This window comes from Epinephelus lanceolatus, chromosome 16 (genome assembly GCF_041903045.1).
Source record: "Epinephelus lanceolatus isolate andai-2023 chromosome 16, ASM4190304v1, whole genome shotgun sequence".
Classification (NCBI taxonomy): domain Eukaryota; kingdom Metazoa; phylum Chordata; class Actinopteri; order Perciformes; family Serranidae; genus Epinephelus; species Epinephelus lanceolatus.
The window spans coordinates 19,435,115-19,454,932 of record NC_135749.1 but is presented as its reverse complement, the minus strand read 5'-3'; the positions used below and the strand labels follow the sequence as shown (position 1 = coordinate 19,454,932).

At 42.0% G+C, this 19,818-nt stretch overlaps 1 protein-coding gene across 1 annotated transcript in view; it reads left to right on the top strand.

The window, feature by feature from the left end:
* jarid2b (jumonji and AT-rich interaction domain containing 2b) overlaps positions 1 to 19,818 on the top strand; it is a 124,621-nt gene that overhangs the window by 75,974 nt on the left and 28,829 nt on the right. Inside the window, exon 4 of the mRNA XM_033637081.2 lies at positions 14,006 to 14,229. Within this exon, the coding sequence (XP_033492972.2) occupies positions 14,006 to 14,229 (224 nt within the window). The remainder of the gene's footprint in view (positions 1 to 14,005; positions 14,230 to 19,818) is intronic.

Below are 19,818 nucleotides of genomic sequence, written 5' to 3'. Positions count from 1 at the left end.
AAGCTGTTAGTTCAACTGTGCGTGAGTTTAAAAAGCTGAAGACTAACTTCTGGAACACTGCAGAAGAGTGTGGACTAGAGTGTGTGTGGATCAGGAGTTGAGTGGTCCTCTTAAACAGACTTCTTAATTTCTGCGCTCGCTCGCTCTCTCTCTCTCTCTCTCTCTCTCTCTCTCTCTCTCTTTTTTCTCTGTCCCTCTTTTCTGTGTCTCCCTTTTTTCCCCTCCCTCTCTCCACTGAACCCCACTTTTGGCTCTCTTTGAATCTGCTCTCTCTGTTGTCTCAGCCAAGACACACACTCACACACTCAGCTGCTGCCGCTTGTTTTGTTTCGACTTAATGAATGCCAAGTGTGTACACACAAAGAGACGCACACGCACACACACACACACACACACACACACTTGTCTTGTCTAGCGTAACCAATGACTCTTGTCAGTAATGCATAATCACCATTTCCATTTATGAGGGATTACATGCATGTGCGCGCAGGCCTGTACACACACACTGCAAATGTGTGTGCTAATAGAGGGCCATAATGTGTCTATTGATTTACTTTAGATGGTATTGTGAGGGAACCTATATGCAGTGCAACACCTAGTCGTACGCCTAATGTTGTATTCGTACATAGGGGAGTACTCACACGCACAAACAAATTGGCGTGCATTGACTAAGCAGGACAGATAGTCCTCTGAGCTTTTAGCCGGTCAATTAGAATGGCATCTTTGCTTTTGCAGTTAAACGGTGGCTTTCTGTGCCTGCAAAAAAAAAAAAACAGAGAAATTTGGATCACCACTACAAACTGTGTCCGTGCTTATTCCAGTAAAGCTTAAACTGTCTCTTTCTTTGTTTATTCCGTCTCCCCCTTCCTCTGTCAGTCTGTCAGTGACTCACCCCTGCATGTCAGCGTGTCAGTCTCCAAAATCTCCTCTAAAGTCTCCTCTCATTGTCGCTGCTCCGCTGCAGCTTTATGAAAGCCTTCCGCTCTGCTGAAATGGCAGGGTGAAGGAGTATTAACCATCCACCACAGTGCATAATGTCACTCATCGCACAGACTCGCTCCCATAATCACTGTCAAATACAAGTTCAAGCACTGCGATTGTAGCACAGATTAACCATGTTACAACTAGTTTGCGTGGTGCTTCATGACAACAGAATGTAAATGGTTGACAGGATTTACTGTATACTGTTATTTTTGTATCTGGAGCGACTGGGGCTGCCGTGCTACAGCCAGAAAAGTCTTTTAATAGTGTGTGTCTTTTTTTAGCTGCAAAAATATCTATTGTGAGCCAAGCTGTTAAGATGAGTCAGAATATTGTATAATAAAAAGATGACTCAGAATACTGTGTCAGTGTATGAAAACATGACTCAGAATACTGTAGAAATATATTAGAATATGTATAAGAATATCTCATATTGAGACACCTCTCAATAAGAATCTTAACCTTGTATGTCAAAGTAGGTGTTCCAGGAAAAGACAGAAAGTGTTTCCTTGATGTGCTATTAAAGCCAGAGCTCAGTTGGAAGTTGTGTGCAGAAAGAAAAATGTTTCAAAAGTGAAGCTCAAGGTGCTCAGCTGCAGAGTGCAGCGACCCATTGGAAGGGTCAGTCTTGTCATCTCAACGTGGGGATCCTCTGTAAATTGGAAATGCACTGGTGTGAGATAAATCAGTTACAAGCAGCGTGTGTGTGAGTGTGTGTGTGTGGGGGGTGCTTAGATCACCATGTTTGTGTGAACATGTGCACTTCAGTTTCTTTTAAATCTGTCTGCTAAGTTGCTGTAATAGTTTTGTAGGACCTAGGGTTGGATATGACTCATGGACTGTAGCAACACCTTATACGGGATTTATACTTCTGCATCAAAGCGACGCCGTACCTACTACACTGTACCCTATGCTGTAGCCTGACATGCACCGCCCCAGAAATGTAACTACATGTCGTGGTCACGCATACTTCCTGTCTGTTTTTGTAAGCTGAAACCATTTCCCTCAGTGGAAACAAAGCTTTTATTTACTTCAATTTCAGAGATAAGAAACAATAAATTGTGAAGACAATAAAGCCTCCACAAAAAAAGCATTTTACGTCTTGTGTATGTTTTATCCTGGCCTCATATGTGTAAAGGAATCTGCTGGTTGCTTGGCTAATTTATACAATGTAAAATGCCATAGGCTTGTGCTAATGATGTTAGCATGTTGTATTTGTTTGGAAAAAAATGTGTCAAGTATAAGACAGTTGTTTTGTTGGTGAACCTTGTGAGTTGCAATGGAACTGAACTTTGTAACGTTACCTTTTGTTAAATGTTGCTGTTGTCCCTGGCTTGATAGGAGTAGAGGAAAAGTCCAAGCTAATTTATACAATGTAAAATGCCATAGGCTTGTGCTAATAACATTAGCATGTTGTATTTATGGGGAAAATGTGTCCAGATAAAGACAAGTGTTTGTCTGTGAATGCTGCGAGTTATAGTTTTTACAGCAATTCACAGAAACCCCACCGCTGACTAGTGGTTTGGAGGATTAACTGCAGAGTGACAGACACACGACCGCACAAGTATAAATGCTCACAATGACGTAGGCCACGTGTCCCGCTTTATCATGGTGTCTATGGGGATTGACTAACTTCTGAAGTGAGCCTTAAGTGGCCTTTGGAGGAACCACAGTTTTAGCACTTTGATGTTTGCTTCATTTTCAGCCCCAAATTTTGCTGCTTGCTTCAAACTGTAAATTATGAAAACAACAAATAATCAGCATAATAAAAAATGCGAAGAAAAGTTAGATTTACTATTCAATACACCTATTTTTCTTTCATTTGAGCCCCACTGCACTCCATGTGTCCCAGATCTTTTGTTTGAGCCACAGCCTCCTCCTGTGTCTCTAGCCCCAAGGCCACACATCTACTCAGGGTCTCTGAAGGTCTACATACAGGACTTTGTCTTAATTAGACAGATTGCTGAGCACATACAGAACCATCTCTGATGTTTATTGACCTAATCTGGCTGTGGTCAGCCACTCCCAGGGGTGAAATGCAAGGTCAGAGGTCAGGGTTTGAGTTCAGCATGTGTTGCAAAGGGGGTGGTAAATAGCCCTGAGCAGTGGTCCTTGACTGCTAACAAAGCCTACATTTAAATGCAGTGCTTTATTTTTTATTTCTGGCCAAGAGGAAAAAAACGAAGCAGAGTAGGAAGCACTATTCTTTTTTTTCTGCCATGTCATTCACCACAAATTGAAAACCTCTGGCCACATCTGGACAAAGCACCATTGGTTAATTTAAGTTATTTTAGTAGCATTTAGCTTAAGCACAGCACCCTTTTTATGCACATTAGCATATTTAAAGTGACAAAGGCGACAATGGCTGACTTCCACCTGACCTAATATAGCATTTATATATTCTCAGAGATACAGCTAAGCTTGATCTATTGTCAAGATGTCTTTTCTCTCCACATCTGCCTATCAGGCCATCTCCCCTCTCATCGTTTCATTCAATAAAAAAAAGAGGAAGGCCAAGGTTATATTTAAATATGCACACAGGCCTTGCTTTATCTTTTCTTTATCTCGAATGAATATTACCCTTATTGTGACTGCTTGAAGCATATATCTGTCACGGCTGACCTGGAATAGACAAACACACACTAGCACACCTCTGAATAACACACACTCACATTAATCTCAATGTCAACGCAAAGCAGTTGAGCATATAAACAATATGCTGACAAAATATATAGAAACACTGAAGTATATACATTACTATCATGGTTATTAAGGCCCGTGTCAGTGGACTACTGTGTGTACTTTTCAGTCCAATATAGTGAGCCATAAGTGGACTCCTGTGTGCAAATTTGTCCTCTCAGCAGCCTTGGCTCGTTGACTAATGATGGTGGTTTATTTGTGTTTGGTGTGCACCAGGCTCACAGTTACTGGGGTCTATACAGGGGCTGTTTGCATATGTGAAGGTCATGGGGTCAGTGGGTCAGCTCACTGCAGTGCCATCCCTCTTCTAAATACACAGAGACAGAAAAGCAATAAACACATTGAGTGGGGTGAGTTCAGTTACGACTGTTTAGCTTCCCAACAAAATCCCTGAAATGGACAATGTGTGGTGAGTGTAGTCTTGAACAAAAAAGGTTTTGGAAAGTCAAGTTTATTATATCATTATGCACTTTCAACCCTGGGAAGTGCTCCCAACAGGCTAAACACCTTTTTTATGCACGTTTGGTAGTTTCTTTTCATGGGTAATGTCACTTTAACACAGAACAAGATTATTATGCTGCGAAAAAGCAATAGTTTTTTTGGAAGGAGGCTGATTTTTCTGCACTTTTGTACCACGAATAAAGGCATCAGTCAATCACGTTGGGCCTATATATGATTATAAACATGGAGACAACATGGACGCTCCGTATTCCAAACCAAGACTAAACTTTACTACTCCTTTCGACCGTAAAACAGGCAGCGCACACTGGATTCACTCCTCCCGTTCTTGCGTTTCACAGTAAAAGCCCTTGACATATACACTTTGTGTTAAAAGGAAACTCAGTAAGGTAGCTGCTATGGGTCAAGAGGATCCCTGCAGCCGCATTTAACCCGTTTCTCCAACAAGTGTTGCAACTGTTGCAAATTCGTGTCACTGCCAGTATGATGCCACATATTTGCAGATGAGTATTTTGCACATTCGTGTTGTTTATTTACTACGTCCCTGTTGTGATAAGAAGTAAAAGCTGATTAATTTTCTTTATTTGATACACAACTTAAGTGCTCGTTAATTCACAACGTGCTGTGGTTAATTAACAGTTAAATGCGGTACAAGAAAGGTTTGGTACTAAAACGAAGTAGCCTTGGAGTTTTGTCTCCTTCATGCACGCGTTAATGCTCGTATTCACACACACACACACACACACACGGTGTCAACTATTGCGCATGTACACAATTTCTTTTCACTCTTATCTGCTGATGGATTTGATCTGAACAGACAACACACACAGAAACAGATAAAGATAGAAACACTGATAACATGCACACACATTTTCCAAAGCTTTACCCCTGCATATAAACATTCAGTCACTCTTATGTACATAAACATGTATATTCATGTTGCTCTGATTTCAACAGCATGGACTCACACACACACATAAGCACAAACACACACACATAAGCTCACTCTGACAGAGCCAGCTGCAGCGAGGTAGTCTTTTATCAGGACCATGTTGGCCATCTGGAGCCAATTAATACAGCCCCTAAGGTACAGACTCTGGATCAGTGTTCCTCTCCTCACACAATAACCTTTACCATGGGAGGGAACACAAAGTCTGACTGGAGCTCAGCCTCATGCGAACATCCTTCAAACCGTAGGACACGCTGTGGATGAGCTCAAGACTGGGCTTGATTCAGATGTTCTATGTGTCTGCAAAACACTGAGAGATTGTAGCCAGATTTTGGTGAGGACATATTTACTGATTACTGAAAGGCATAAAAACTATGGATATACAATTATTTAAACATGTGCTTTGTTTTTGTGTGGTTGCTGTGTTTCTTGGCAGTCTAACAGGTATATGTAAGTTAAATGAACAGAATAATTGTGAGGCTGTTTTAATCTTTTTTCCGGCCTGGCACACTTTCATAGTTCTTAATCAGCGCTTTTTTTTTCTCTCTTTCTTCATTGCTATTTGTCTGTCTTGTTCTCATGCTCTTTCTAGCTGTATGTGTGGAGTTTTGGAATGGATGCAATTAAGATATGCAATTATTTTCCAATTATTAAGGCATTTGTGGCATCGCTGGCTGCAGCTTGTATCCAAAACACTTCACAGTATTGAGAGCGCGGAGTGCTTTATAAGTCAGAGGCTGACACATTTGCACAAATCAACTCAGAGACTTTTAGCTCGTGTTGCACTCGCCTGCCTTATCCAAATATCAGGTTACAGTGGTACAGCAAAGGTCTGAAACCAAACCACACAGCGGCTGCCACACATAACAGCCAAAGGCTCGGCCGTGGATGACCCGTGCACCAACTACAAGAGACACAGTGTACAGTATGTGACCTCCGGACCACAGACACACACATCATTAAAAGCCCTGTCACATTCAGGCACACAGTCATTCAGTGTCATTCGATCCACTCATTCATTAAACGATGTAGTTCTGGTGCTTTATGTGGTGAAAAGTGGAAAACTAAAAGTAGAATCTGGCCTTAAATGTCCATATAATGAAAAGAATTGGCTTGACATTAAATCAAAACCTGAGTATCAGGTTTCATGTCTAACTTTAGAAGCAGAAACAGGCCTCGTATCTGGTACTTGTTTCAAGCTTTATTTCACCCATTAACACAAATGCCAAATACAAATGATTTCTCAAGCTGGAGCAATTAACACCGAGTCATCTGCTGTTAAGTTCAAGTCTCAACAGTGTTTGTATCTCCTTGTTTGTCCCCTCTGCTGCTCTGTTGCTTGTACATATTGGACTCAATTCATCAATATTTAATATACATAAAGAATTGAAAGATGCCGAGCCAACAGCTTATTCAATAAATCAAACATGCATGGGAGACCGCCTTTTTCCAACAATCAGTCCTGCCTAATTGGCATTTAAAGTATTTTTCTTTGCATCCATTATAAGTGTTTTATGCACAAATGAGTTGATATGCAGTTTAATAAATCAGCTGTTGTCAGCTCTGTGCAAACAAACACACACATATGTGCTTAGTCATCCAGTTTCTTGCACTCTGCACCCTGTCAATGTGCTCTGGCTGAGAGTAAACTACTTTAAGGAGCCAGCTGGAGGTTTCTATTTGCGATACACGTCTTCTTCACTGACAGTTTTTGAGTTATTGACTGACTGTGAAGAAGAAATTCTGTTTTTGTTGGCTTCTCTCTGCTGGGAGAGGTCAGAGATGAGGGTCAGTCACTGATCAACATCCCTGTGGTAGGGAGTGTAGACAGCGTCTTGCTCAGTGACACTTCAGCAGGGTGGGTTTTTGCCAACTCACTCAGAGCATATTTTAAGATGACCACATGGGAAAGTCCTGCCATCATAGCAGTTCCCATGGAAACAGCCATCACTGGAAAGGTGTTAATACGTTTAAGATTGAAGAAGAGAGCAAGAGATCTTTGATTGGCAGGGTCCATGTCTATGTGTGAGATCTAAGGCGACATTTCCACTAAGGTTGGGTACCAAAGTGGTTCTTTTATGGATACTGACCGATTTACGTCAGTACTACTGAGAACTGATTCGCAGTCATCAGTTGGTGCCAAATTTCAGTACCTGAGAGAGCGTCTGGGTCAGAGCATTGGGTTCAGAAGCACCCAGAAGCCAGGAAGTCGCCTGCGGGGCTCTGGTTTTGCAGCGCTCATCTGCAGCAATAGTTTCAGCATCTGTGAACCTTAACTTCCACTGCATGGTACGGCAATGCTCTACTCAATTCAGCTCTCTTTTTCAGTTTTCTTGTAGCAAAAGTTGTGGATTGTACCTGGTGCTTTTACAGTACCACGTTGGTCGAGGTTCCAAGCAAGTTGAGCCGATACTAGGGGAAGGTGGAGATAAAACACTGTGCTAATTGGTCAGAGAGAAGCTCCATTTGCATGACAAAGGACATATTCTGCACAAACCAGCCATTCAAAAACAGCCAAGTTTCTGTCAAAAGTGACACCATACAATGAGCAGAGTGCAGACATTACTCTGTGGTTGCTGATGAAGGGATTTAGCAAGTGTCACGTTGAAGATGATTTCATGGCAGTTCCATGTGGCGGAATGATGGTGATCAGCTGAGAATCCCACCTACACTGTGAGGGTACTATGACCAGTGTGAAACCAAATGGAGAAAATGACCTGGTACCAAAACTGAGTCGAGTCGAGATGAGCTTAACAACATGATGGAAATGAGGCGAATGTAAACTTGCCGCTGTGCTGCTCGAGCAGACGGTGGTCTTGCCTTGGCTGAGTAACATGCAGCTCATCTTTCTCCCCGTCTCTGTGTCCCTTTATCACTGCCTCCTTCCCATTTTTCATCTTACTTCATTTCATGTGTTATAGAGGGAAATCACAAATGGCCCTTTATCTTCTCGCTTTCTTCTTTCCCCTTTTCGCCTTCTTTCTCGGGATTGCTGGCTGACAGGATCGTCAAATTTTCTCACTCTCTCTCTCCCCGAGATAATCAATGCTCTAGCAGCTACAGTGGCATGTGTAATATTAGACATTAGAGCAGCCCTTTGAAGGATAGATGGCTGGTGGGGGTAGCAGGAAGGGATGGAGGGAGGAAGGGATGGATGAAAGGTGGATTAGAAAGGGATGAATGAGGACATCCTGCTGTAATCTCTCCGCTTTTTCTCCCGCTATTGGATCTCTGTTTCCTCTTTTCCCTCCCTGTGTCTTTCCAGCCATCCTCTCATTCTCCTTCAATCAGGGCAATCAGACTAATTTTTCTCCCGTAAGACGCACTTACCTACCATGGCACTGCACCAATGAGTTTTCTATGGCTCAACACTGTTGGGGACATAGTGTACTGTGGCTCACACACACACACACACACACAGGCAACCCTCCTCTGGGCAGACGGAGGGCTATATCAGAGGCTCATGTTACCACTCAGCTCATTGCAGTGGCAGCACTTACAAAAACAGTCGTGTCATTGCAAATTGTTCCCATGCTGATTTCTCAATATTTACCTGGTCCTTGGGACTCTGGAGTGTGTGTGTGTGTGTGTGTGTGTGTGTGTGTGTGTGTGTGTGAGAGCTATACACAAGCCTCTCTCATACATGCTTGACTATCTCCTCATTTTTTAACTAAAGAGATGTGGCTCCGTTTTGGCACATTCGCAAAATTTCGGGGACAGTCCATTTTCAGTGGAAGCTTGATGAATTTGCTAAAGACGTGTGACTCTAATTGTTTTCCTTGCTCTAATCTCCCGACACCCTTGATAGTGATAAAAACAGCAATTCTGTTTCGCCACCTGAGCACTATTTCCAAACAAGAGATCTCTCTGTCGTCTTTAAAATAATTACTTTTTACCAAAATTGTGGTTTTTGCGGTGTAAGGTGACGTGTTTTTTTTAATTCATCCACTCCCCTGCCTTGGAATTCACAGCCAGACGCGTCATTATCGCACCATCAGTGAAGCAGATCTGTTTTTATTACTTTTTTATTAGCCTCATCTTTGCTGTTAGCATACCAAAGAGAAAGAAGCTGACAACAGATAATACCTAGAGAAATGTCCATAAAGAGAATTTAGTCCAATTACCAGAGATTACCTGTAACCAGTGTTTTCAGTGATAGTCAGACTTTGGGAAAGCCCCCCAGCATATCTCCCATGTTAGTTAATAAGTAACAGATAACAGAGGATCGTCCCGGGGAAACCTGAGGCCCGTCTAAAGAGGCTCTGGTTGACTGTCTAGACAGGATGTAGTAAGCACAATGCTTTATTAGCTCATCTGTTTCTGACCCTTTCTTTTGCACAGTTCCTTATTTCTGTTGTCATAATGTCTGTTTTTCTTTGTGTGTGTGTGTGTGTGTGTGTGTGTGTGTGTGTGTGTGTGTCAATTTTTCCCTCTCACTCTCTTTTTAAAAATAGGATCCTATTCATCTAAAGAAGCAATAAAACTATCCAGGGTTTAGCTTACCAAAGAGGCTTTTATGGAGAGCGCCGTCTCTCCTCTGCTTACTGTTTAGAAAGTGTTCATTGCACAGCTTAGTCTACAATGTCCCCCCTCACTCCCCACCCCACTCGCAATATTAAATTGCAGACTATTAAATTTATAGGATGGCGGGACGGGTTTGGGTGGCTGCACACTTGAACTGCGTACTAGCAACAGCAGCAGCTTAACATCCATGCACACATACAAGTGTTCTCACATGAGCACAGTAATGCCTATGTAAAAACACTGCTGGGCAGAAAGACATTCTTATTCATGTACTATTATTGATACTATAGATATATTGGTAAAGCATGGAGACAGAATTGTGTGTGTAATATATAGTTGTTCCCTTAACATCCATTTAAGTTGAAAGACCACTGATGAACATTGAATCATGCCTTTGATCATGAAAGATAAAATACAGTATAAATTCCTTCAATATTTAGAACAGATGCATTTGTCCCCTTAATGAAAGTGAATGAAATGAAATTAGCGGAAGACTTTTATTTTGAAAGACCCCTAGAACGCATCTTGAGAGCTGGCTGCTGCTGCAGGACGAGTTCTGGAGTGGACGGGGGTAAACACGACCGAAGCTGGTCTTACACAGCTGCAAATTAGTGAAAAGCGGGGAAGTGGCTGTGAGCTGCACCTTTTCGGATTTGATGAAGTTAACATTTGTCATTTGTGTGAACAGTAAGTCACACAGTGGTGAGATTTCTGCCTGATCAGAAGTGTTTTCAGTTAGTTTTGGGTTCCCACCTCAAATGAAAAGACGTGCACGGCCACTTAACTGTGTCTGTCAGACAGCTTGAAGGGGATACCACCAATCAGCAGAGCAATATAAATGCACAGCCTTAGGATGGGTTGATTTTTTTTTTCACCAAATATTGCAACTTTATTCTCATTAATTGTGTTTTCGTTTATGTAAATAGACATGTCCAACATAAATTGATGCAAAAAAGGCACAAATTGGCTGCATGAAGTCAGTTTTTGATCATCATCTGATCGTTTCTTTTTCCTTCTCAATACACTCGTCTGTCTGTCTTTGTCATGTTGGAAACCAGTAAAACTCAGCTTCTCTTTTCATGGGTTGGATTTCTCTAGTCTTTCTCTCTGTCCTCCATTATTTGGTTGTATCTTAGTTTTTAAGTTTATGTGCTGCCACCTTGCCCTATTACCTTTTATGCGTAGGCGCTGTTAATCTGTTGGTGCGTTTGTTGCCTCATGAACGCCATTTGGGAGTTTTTTTCACATTTAGCACAAACATTCACTTTTACTCAACCAAGAACTGATCAGATTTTGAAGGTCAAAGGTCACCGAAACCTTACAAAACATGTTTTTGGCCATAACTCAAATATTCATACGCTAATCATGACAAAATTTTACACAAATGTCTATTAGGATAAAATCAAGTGATGACATTGTATATCCAAAAGATAGACGGTCAACTTAACTGTGACATCATAATGTTCTGCAAAAAACACCTAAAAACAAAACAGCATATATGGAACTGGACAAACTTGGATGTGAACTGCAACTAGACTGTCTAGCAGAGACATAAAACCACAAGGTGGGACTCTAGTTTCACCTTATTTTGCGAGTAAATCACAGCCTTGTGTGAAGTGACATCTGTTCTCATTGTGTCTTTGTTCTGTAATACCAGGGTAAAACAGTTCATCCTCTACGCACCTAGCTTTTAAGTGAACATTGAAATAAGGCAGCACTATAACAACCCTCTCTTCAGTATAATGATTGATTAAACTTTTCAACGCCACATGTATTTGGAGACTATAAGTCTGTATTTTGTGTGCTGAGAAAATGCCTCTAATGCTAATGCTTGTGGACATTTTGGAAACTCAAAATCAAAGGCAATTAGTTCTTGTAAATGTGGACCATTTTTGTGTACTATTCCATCTTATAGAATGCAAAGCTGATCGCCGTTGTAGGATTTTGTTTCCTGAGTGTTTGATTGTAACCAAACTGGGCATGTGCAAACAGTTGTTTGATCAGTTTTCTCTCACCTCGCGTCCAAATGCAGCGCTTTGGCAATGTGTGTGCAATCATCTCTCAATTTCTCACGTACTAAGCTTACACCCATGTCACTGCGAAGAAATTGACACGTTTTGACACCATGCTGTTCCCTGATTGAAGTGTAATCGGAGCTCTGCACCAAATGCATTGTGGGTGTTCTCCAGACATGATCCTATCTTCCCTTACTTCAGTCCCATCCGCGGCAAATTGACAAATAATACCAGGATATCACATTGCTTCTATCACTGCTCTTCAACATTTATAGCATAGCTCGGTGTCACTCTCACACACACACACACACACACACACACACACACACACACAGCAGCGCTAATCGATCAAGGCCACTTGCTGGTTCACGTGGCCCCTGACTACGACTTTTATGATTTGTGTGTGTGTGTGAGCGTGAGCATTAGCGTTCACTCTCAGGTGTGTGTGTTCTGAGGGAGACGGTGTGACAGGTAAATCCGTCGCTCTCCCTCCAACACCCACTTCTTTAATATTCTCCTCCTTCCTTCGCCTCGACTGACACACACTGTGAAATAAAGAGAGAAAAGAGACAAGCAGAGAGAAAAATGAGAGAGACATCTCAAAGGCTTTGCGGGCCACAGAGGAGAGTCAGCGCAGCGTACAGGGGGAAGAGAAAAAGGAGAAAATATAATGGTGTGAAGGTGAGAAAGAGAAGTGAGAAGAGAGAGAGAGAAAGAAGGCAGAAATATAGAGAGATGAAGAAACTTCAGTTGCTCTCTGGCAGTGTAATTATCTTTCACTCAGTGCTCAACAGAAGTACTGTAATATACAACAAGGATGTCTGTGTGTGTCTCTGACTACACACTTAGGCTGTATGAGATTTTCACGGCATCATAACTATCTCAGAAAATATCACTGCATCACACAGTTATTATTATTTTTATTATTATTATCACTTACAATGACCCTTAATGGAATGAAAACAGAAGGGCTTTTCGGATGAATAAGCTATTTTTTCTAACTGAAACTTAAAGCCGAGAGCCAGAAAAGTTTGTGTGTGTGTGTGTGTGTGTGTGTGTGTGTGTGTGTGTGTGTGTGTGTGTGTGTGTGTTACTTTACGGGGTCAGATTGGGGTCAGCGTGTGTGTATTTGTAACTCAGAGGTTACACAATGAACAGACGATGCAGATGCAGCGCTGAGCCCTGTGGAAAATTATCTCTATGCTGCATTTTATATGCAGGTGAAATTTTCCCTGTAGTTGGATTTTTTTAACACCATAGATAAGCAAATGTACACGGTGTGATAACTGTCAATTGTCATACCATGTAACCCCACTACATGTAGTTTTTTGTGTAATTTACTCATGCAAATACAAACATTTGCACTCAAACACACCCAAATACTCACTGAATGACCATGTCAGCCAAATGAGTGTGTGGGTATCTGCGCATCCACGATGGGCTCACACCCACTGTTCACTGAACAATTGTGCAGATGCACGCAAAGGTGATCAATTCTTCACTGCAGGGTAATTGTTTCAGCAATCCACTCCACAGTGAGACAATAGCCATCGAGCCTCAGTAATAAAAACTGTGTGTGTGTGTGTGTGTAAAAGAGCAAAATAAGATTTTAATCAGCTGCAGAGTGATTTATAGGGATGAATGATATCAGCACCAAATACTGATGCAGGATATGTGGTGTATACATTCTGCTGTTCGTGTGTGTGTGTGTTTTATCTTTGTTTCTGATGTATGATTGAAATAGATGTGATTATCTTACATATAAGTCCTGTAGTGCGTTTTTCCATGTGATCATAAAATCTGCTAAAATTTATTAACTTTCCTGTCAGCACAAGCAGTCATGGCAGCCTCCTTGCGGTGGTGGCCCACTGCTGTGGTGTAGACAAGAGCTTTAATTCTCTGCTTGAACCCCAGTGGGCCTGACCCCGGGTTCGGGCCGGGCCTGGCTGTAATTTCTCAAAATTCCTGGCGGATTGAATCTGCCTCTCATTAATGAGGACAAATGTTATGCAGTCTCTAACATATGGCATATGGCAGTTTGTGGGCTGTGCTGAACATTCGGTATGAGAAGCTGCATGTTGTAGATTGTGTCACAGAAGTCTCTTACTGCACTGAAAAGACTTAAGTTAACTTTAGCTTGTATTAAATGTTTTTATATAACAAAAAAATCTATTTTTTACAGTGGAAATTTGAGTATTAATTAGGCTCAGATCTGATCACAGAGCTAGAGTATGGGTCTTATTCAGTTAGTAAAAGCCTTTGTCTTGTTTTCGTCCACTCTTTTTTGTCCGCTAACCCAACTGTCCCCCTGTCCTAACTGAGCCTGCTCTCCCCTACATATCAGTAACTCACTCTCTCCTTCCTCTCTCCCTCTCAGACCTCGACTCCAGGCTCAGAGGAAGTTCGCCCAGTCGCAGCCCAATTCACCCAGCACGACGCCCGTCAAGGTGGCCGACCCTAGCAGCCTGAACACCGCCCTGGCCACCGTGCCCTCCACATCCCTGTCATCGCTCTCTTCTTCATCCCTCTCCTCTTCCATTCAGGACCTGTCCAGACGCAAGCCCAAGACGGAGGACTTCCTCACCTTCCTCTGCCTCAGAGGTAAGTCGCAGCAGAACGGAGCAGATGGAGACATAATTACATGCAGACCCGAAAGCAGCGGTAGACACGAAGCGATGTTGTTGAACAAGAAAGCTGCAGATATGTCTTGCTCTTATATTAGAGGTTTTTTATACAGGTACAAGGCTCTGCTAGAAAGCTGAAAGACAGATTACCTCTGAGGCTGGACAACATTGTGCTACTGTTTGGCTGTCTTTCGAAAGGCCTGCACTCTGTTAGCTTCTAATAGCAAGCTTATAAACACACCCAACATTCGCAAGACCTGCCATACAGTATGTGCAGCCCAGCGCTGTTATTGTCAGACTGAGATGTACTATCTCATGTGAAGGTCTACAGGGAAACCTGAACTGAGGTTAAACACTTTGCTCCGCTCCTTTTTTTATACACACACGTGCACATAAAGATGCGTACACAAGCAATTCAAGAGCACATATAGTAGGTTTTGTTAAGTCAGGTTTTGATCACCCTCCACCCACTCATACACACACACATAACCACACACACTTCCTACAAATAACTGTGTACTTGCCCAAGGCTAAGATTATCCTGCATTTCATCAGCTTACACATCTCCCCCTCCTACCTTTCAACAACTCTCTGTCTCTTTAACACTCTGCCTATCACCCTCTACCACAGCAGCTGTTCGTGCATAGAGTACTCGCACGGTCACACGCCCAACACTACAAACACTACACAGGTTCACCGACACTATGTAGCACCTTCGATGTCAAATGAACTGTAAAAGCCACTGCAGGGTAATTAGCAGCAGAGTTGGAGTTTTGTGTGTGTGTGTTTATGTGTGCGTGTGTGTGTGTGTGTTTGGCATTGTTAATGGGGAGTGTCTTAACAAGGAAAATTCTTTGGGTTAAATGCAGGCACTCCGATACTATCACACCCACACCCTTATAAACTGCCTGCGAATGGTAACTCATATTCACTAAGACCCCGCTGGACATTCACAGTAACCTTACATGCCCTGTTCTGTCTTGCTCTGGAGTTAATGAAGGATTCATGTTACTTATGATCTCTGCTCTGCTGGACAGCGAATGAAGAAGGCTAGTCCACTGCCAGGACACTGCAAAAAGTTTCTCCTCTCCGTACTGTAGTTTATGAATCTGTGAGCTTGCACAAAATTCAGTTAAAAGAGCAACAAAATTACAGTTAAACTTTGATATAACATCAAGAAAATGACTGTAAAAATGCTCTTTAATCACAAAGAAACTGGTTTACCAGGAAGGAAATATTGCTATAAATTGTGTAAACGTCTATGTAACAGTCATCATGTGTTTATTCTAAAATTCTATGCAGGAATATCTATATCAAAATGACATATTAGATGAAAGACATGAATATCTAATGTCTCCCTGGGCAGATTTTACATGGCATAATAAAGATCTCTGTTGTAGATTAGAACAATAACATCTTTCCTGATTACATGCTCTGTGTATAGAGTGCTACAAGGATAATGTTTACTTGTAGGCCAACCTGGAAGTTAATGTCACCCTGGTTACCTTGACAAAAAGCATGTGGGATTTTTCAATTGGATTTTGGATTACTGCAGGAATTAAGTTCTGCGGCAAACAAAAGTTTATGATACTTAAATGTTTTATTCAGCAAGATAAGCGATAAACGAATTGCATTATAATTGCAAGACTTCAATGTCACCACGACAATGAGGCTGTTAAGCCGTGTTCGGCAGCAACCTCTGCAGTCTCATTTAGCCACTTGTGAGTAGCCACCTTTTTTAAAGGTCCAGTGTGTAGAATTCAGAAAAGGAATATAATATTCATGATCTAGTATTTTTGTTGTTGTTTTGTTTTGTTGTTTACCTTAGAATAATTTATTTATATCTACATACTGAATGGGTTCTCTTGCACGAAGCCCCTCATTTTTGTTACAGTAGCCTAGAATAGACAAACCAAACACTGCCTCAAAATTTGGCCATTTGCGTTTTCACATCGGCCACTGTAGTTCTCCTACATGCTTGGCACATGGAAGAAGTTCCAGTTGGTTGCAGTGTCACAACCTCATCGCTAAAGGCCACTAAATCCTACACACTAAACCTTTAAGACACATAAAACCTTAACACGATTGGGGTATTTACTGACTTATTTTATGTGATGGAAAAAACATAATCTCCTGAACTTGTGTTAAGCACAGACCTTATTTCAGGCTAAAAACCCATTTAAAAACAATTTCGAGGCGAAGGAACAGGAATTACTAAAATGCTAACTCATCTTCAGGTTTTATGACTCATTCCTGCATCACTCTATAGGCAGACTAGTAAGAATTAAGGACGTATAATGTCCCTTCCACACAATAAATCATAAGAGTTACCTCACATTCCCGTCTTCAATCATGCTTTTCTTACGGAAAGGAAAGGGAGTGACACATTCAAGGGCCCAAACAATAAAAAGTTTAGGACCATTTTCTCAAACAACCTTGGCGGTGACTTCTCTTTTGCTATCTTAATTTTCCCCTTTGTCGAACATCCCACTTACCTTTTTCTCAAACATGTCCTCGCAACCAGAATTAACTCATTTGGAAGACAAAACCCCCTCGCCTCCGATTAATTTACCGTTATCATTATTAACCTCTGCCCATCTTACAAAGTAGGCTAAAGACTCAGGAGAGGCAAATTTAGATCTGAGTCTGTTGGGACATGACGGCTATACATCCCTATTCTGACGAGAATACTCCCATTATGGAATGTCATTTTAACCTTACAGGGCTCATTCAAGAATGCATAATTGGAGGTTGCTAAAACTGACTGAAGCCTTTGGTGAGAGGGGCTTTGATTTGCATATATAGGCCAGGATGTTACATAGGCTAATGATATAATGTGTCCCATATACTTTGAAGTTGAGATTATTCTGAGCTCTGGGTGCTAAACTAACCCCACCCTTACATGTGGAGTGGTAGACTAATGAGGTGTAGGTGGCTGGTCCTGACTCAGTTTTGCTGCTTTTTCTCTTTATAATTAAGGTTAGAAATGGTGCTTTGCAAGCTGATTTCAAGCCTGTGTGTGTGTGTGTGTGTGTGTGTGTGTGTGTGTGTGTGCGTGCAAGGTTTGCTGTTCTTGACTGCGCTACTAATGCTAATTTTAGAGCTAGGCTGCTAAGCTAACGATTGAATGGTTTTCCACTGGGCTTTTTCCACTCTGCCGCTCCCTGCTTTACTGCTGTATTTATAGACCCACTTTAGCTCTGTGTGTGTGTATGTATGTATGTGTGTGTGTGTGTGTGTGTGTGTGTGTGTGTGTGTGTGTGTGTGTGTGTGTCTACTATCCATGCTGCGAGGATGACATTTTCCTGCGCAGTCTTCTTCTGCTCTGTTTTTCCCCTTGGCCTCTCATATGACCCATATGCAGGGACCCTTACCAAGAGAAGGACATGGGAGAATGTCAGCAGAGCCCTTGAGGTTGTGTGTCAGTGAGTGTGTGTGTGCGTCTGTGTGTGTGTTCAAGTGTGAGTGCAAATCCATGCTCAGTCACCACTGATGCTGCCTGTTCTGCTTATCTCCTGCGTGCCCCGCCATCGTGTGTATGTGTGTGTGTGTGTGTATGTGTTAGTGTGCATGCGCACATGCAGCATCCAGGGTATATGACGAGACACAGCCTACCAAGACGACCGTGTTAGCCTGGTTAATCTTTTCAAAGGGACTCAAGTCTTTGATATCGTCTGAAACCCCAAATCCCCTTTAAGATTCTGATACATGTCTCTCTGGTGATCTGACCACTGTGCACATTAGGCTGCTTCATGTCTGCAACCAAAATGCCTCTGACAGGGTCTCTAGCTGTATTATGGAAATCTCCAATCCATTATCTCCCTAATTCTCTTTCTTTTCAATTTGGCTTGTTTTTTGAAGTTGTAACAGGGCAATCATCAGCATTTCTAGCCTAAAGTACAGAGATGTGGACCTGAGTCACATGACTTGGTCTCAAATTCGATGACTTTAGACTCCACTTGACAAAATCAAAAAAGACTTGCAACTGTACTTGGACTTTATCACTTATGACTTGTGATTTTACCTGGACTTGAGCCTTTTGATTTGAAAATATACCTCCCCAGAACCCAATCATTTAAAAAGTATAGTAAAAAAAAGTGTCCCTTAATCCATGTCCCTTCATTTCCTGATTCAAGTAACGTTAACATTTTTCATTCCCAGCACGTCGACACCTAATTTCCCAGATCCTCTTTGTTTGAACCAATCCGACAGCATCCAGTCAGGTTGCAGGAGAGAACCATGAAGAACTAAAGTTGTGTTACTGAGTACCAGTTGAAAAACTATCTCAAAGTTCAGGACTTCGGACTTGACTCAGGACTTGCTTGTGACTTGAAAAGAATGACTTGGTCCCACCTCTGCTAAAAAAGAGGTGGGACCTATCAGTGGTGATTTCAGGGATTCGTCCCAGGTCAAACGTTCACAATGTGTAAACACACACACCCACCGCAGTGTTTGCTTTTCTTATCAGGTAAACATTACGTATCCACCCCATTCGGACAGCTGCATAAAAGCAGGTAAAACATGAAGCATTTGAAGCTGTAAAGTGAGCAACAAAAAGAAAGAAGCAAATGTTGTGAAAGCTGAACTCTTGTGTCAGTTTGTATTGTGAAACCACCACTAAGTTTTCCATCATTCTGCATGTTACCCCGCTGCCGTCACATCCAATTGGAGTTTCTAATTGACGACATCTTATTCTTTTGGGATTTTTTTTTCTCCCCCACGTTAATGAATTGGTTGGCTGCTGTTGCTGGTGTTGCTGTTGCTGTATCCGAGGAAATAATTCTGATGCAACGTGGGAGTAAGCGGACAGAGAAGTGAAAAACAAGATTTCTGTCTACTGTATGGAAGGATGCACAACATGTATGCTCACCACCCACACTGTCTAGGGCCTATATTCTGTATTTATCTCACTGCTCATCTCTTTCTTTCTTCTCACACACACACACACACACACACAAGCTGAGTGCCCAGGCCGTGCCTGTGTTCTCAGAATGGTGTTTATGTGTGGTCCAGGCCTGTAGTTGCGCTGTTTATATCCATGGAGAAAGCCATTTGGGTGGTAGCCAGACAGTCTGCCTCTGGCTCTGTCTGCCTCTGGTAACCCAGAGGGTGCAGGGCTGCTGTTGGCAGGGTGGGGGCAGCACTGAGACCAGCAGGATGAATAGATTCAGATCGAAGTGCAGAGTGTTGACCCGCTCCAGGTTTTCCAAGTCATCCAAAGGTTTCATTCCAAATTGAGAAACCCACTATTTAAGTAAATAGCACAATCTTTCTGGAATGATTGTTGTCATGCGTGTAAACTGCACAGCTTCTAAGTGGTTTTGGTTTCTTTCTGACCTTAATTTTACTTTTTTGAGCCTCTTTAAAATATCCAACAATAAACATCAGGCATGGTTTGTTTTGTGCATTTTGGAAAGAAGTTATTTACCGATGTTTGCTCTCATTTATGCATAAATACACACACACACACACACACACACACACACATGCACTCCTTCACAAGCACAGTATACACATTGACACAGATGAGATAAGAATAGATTAGGGAGTAAATGAATAACTGTCT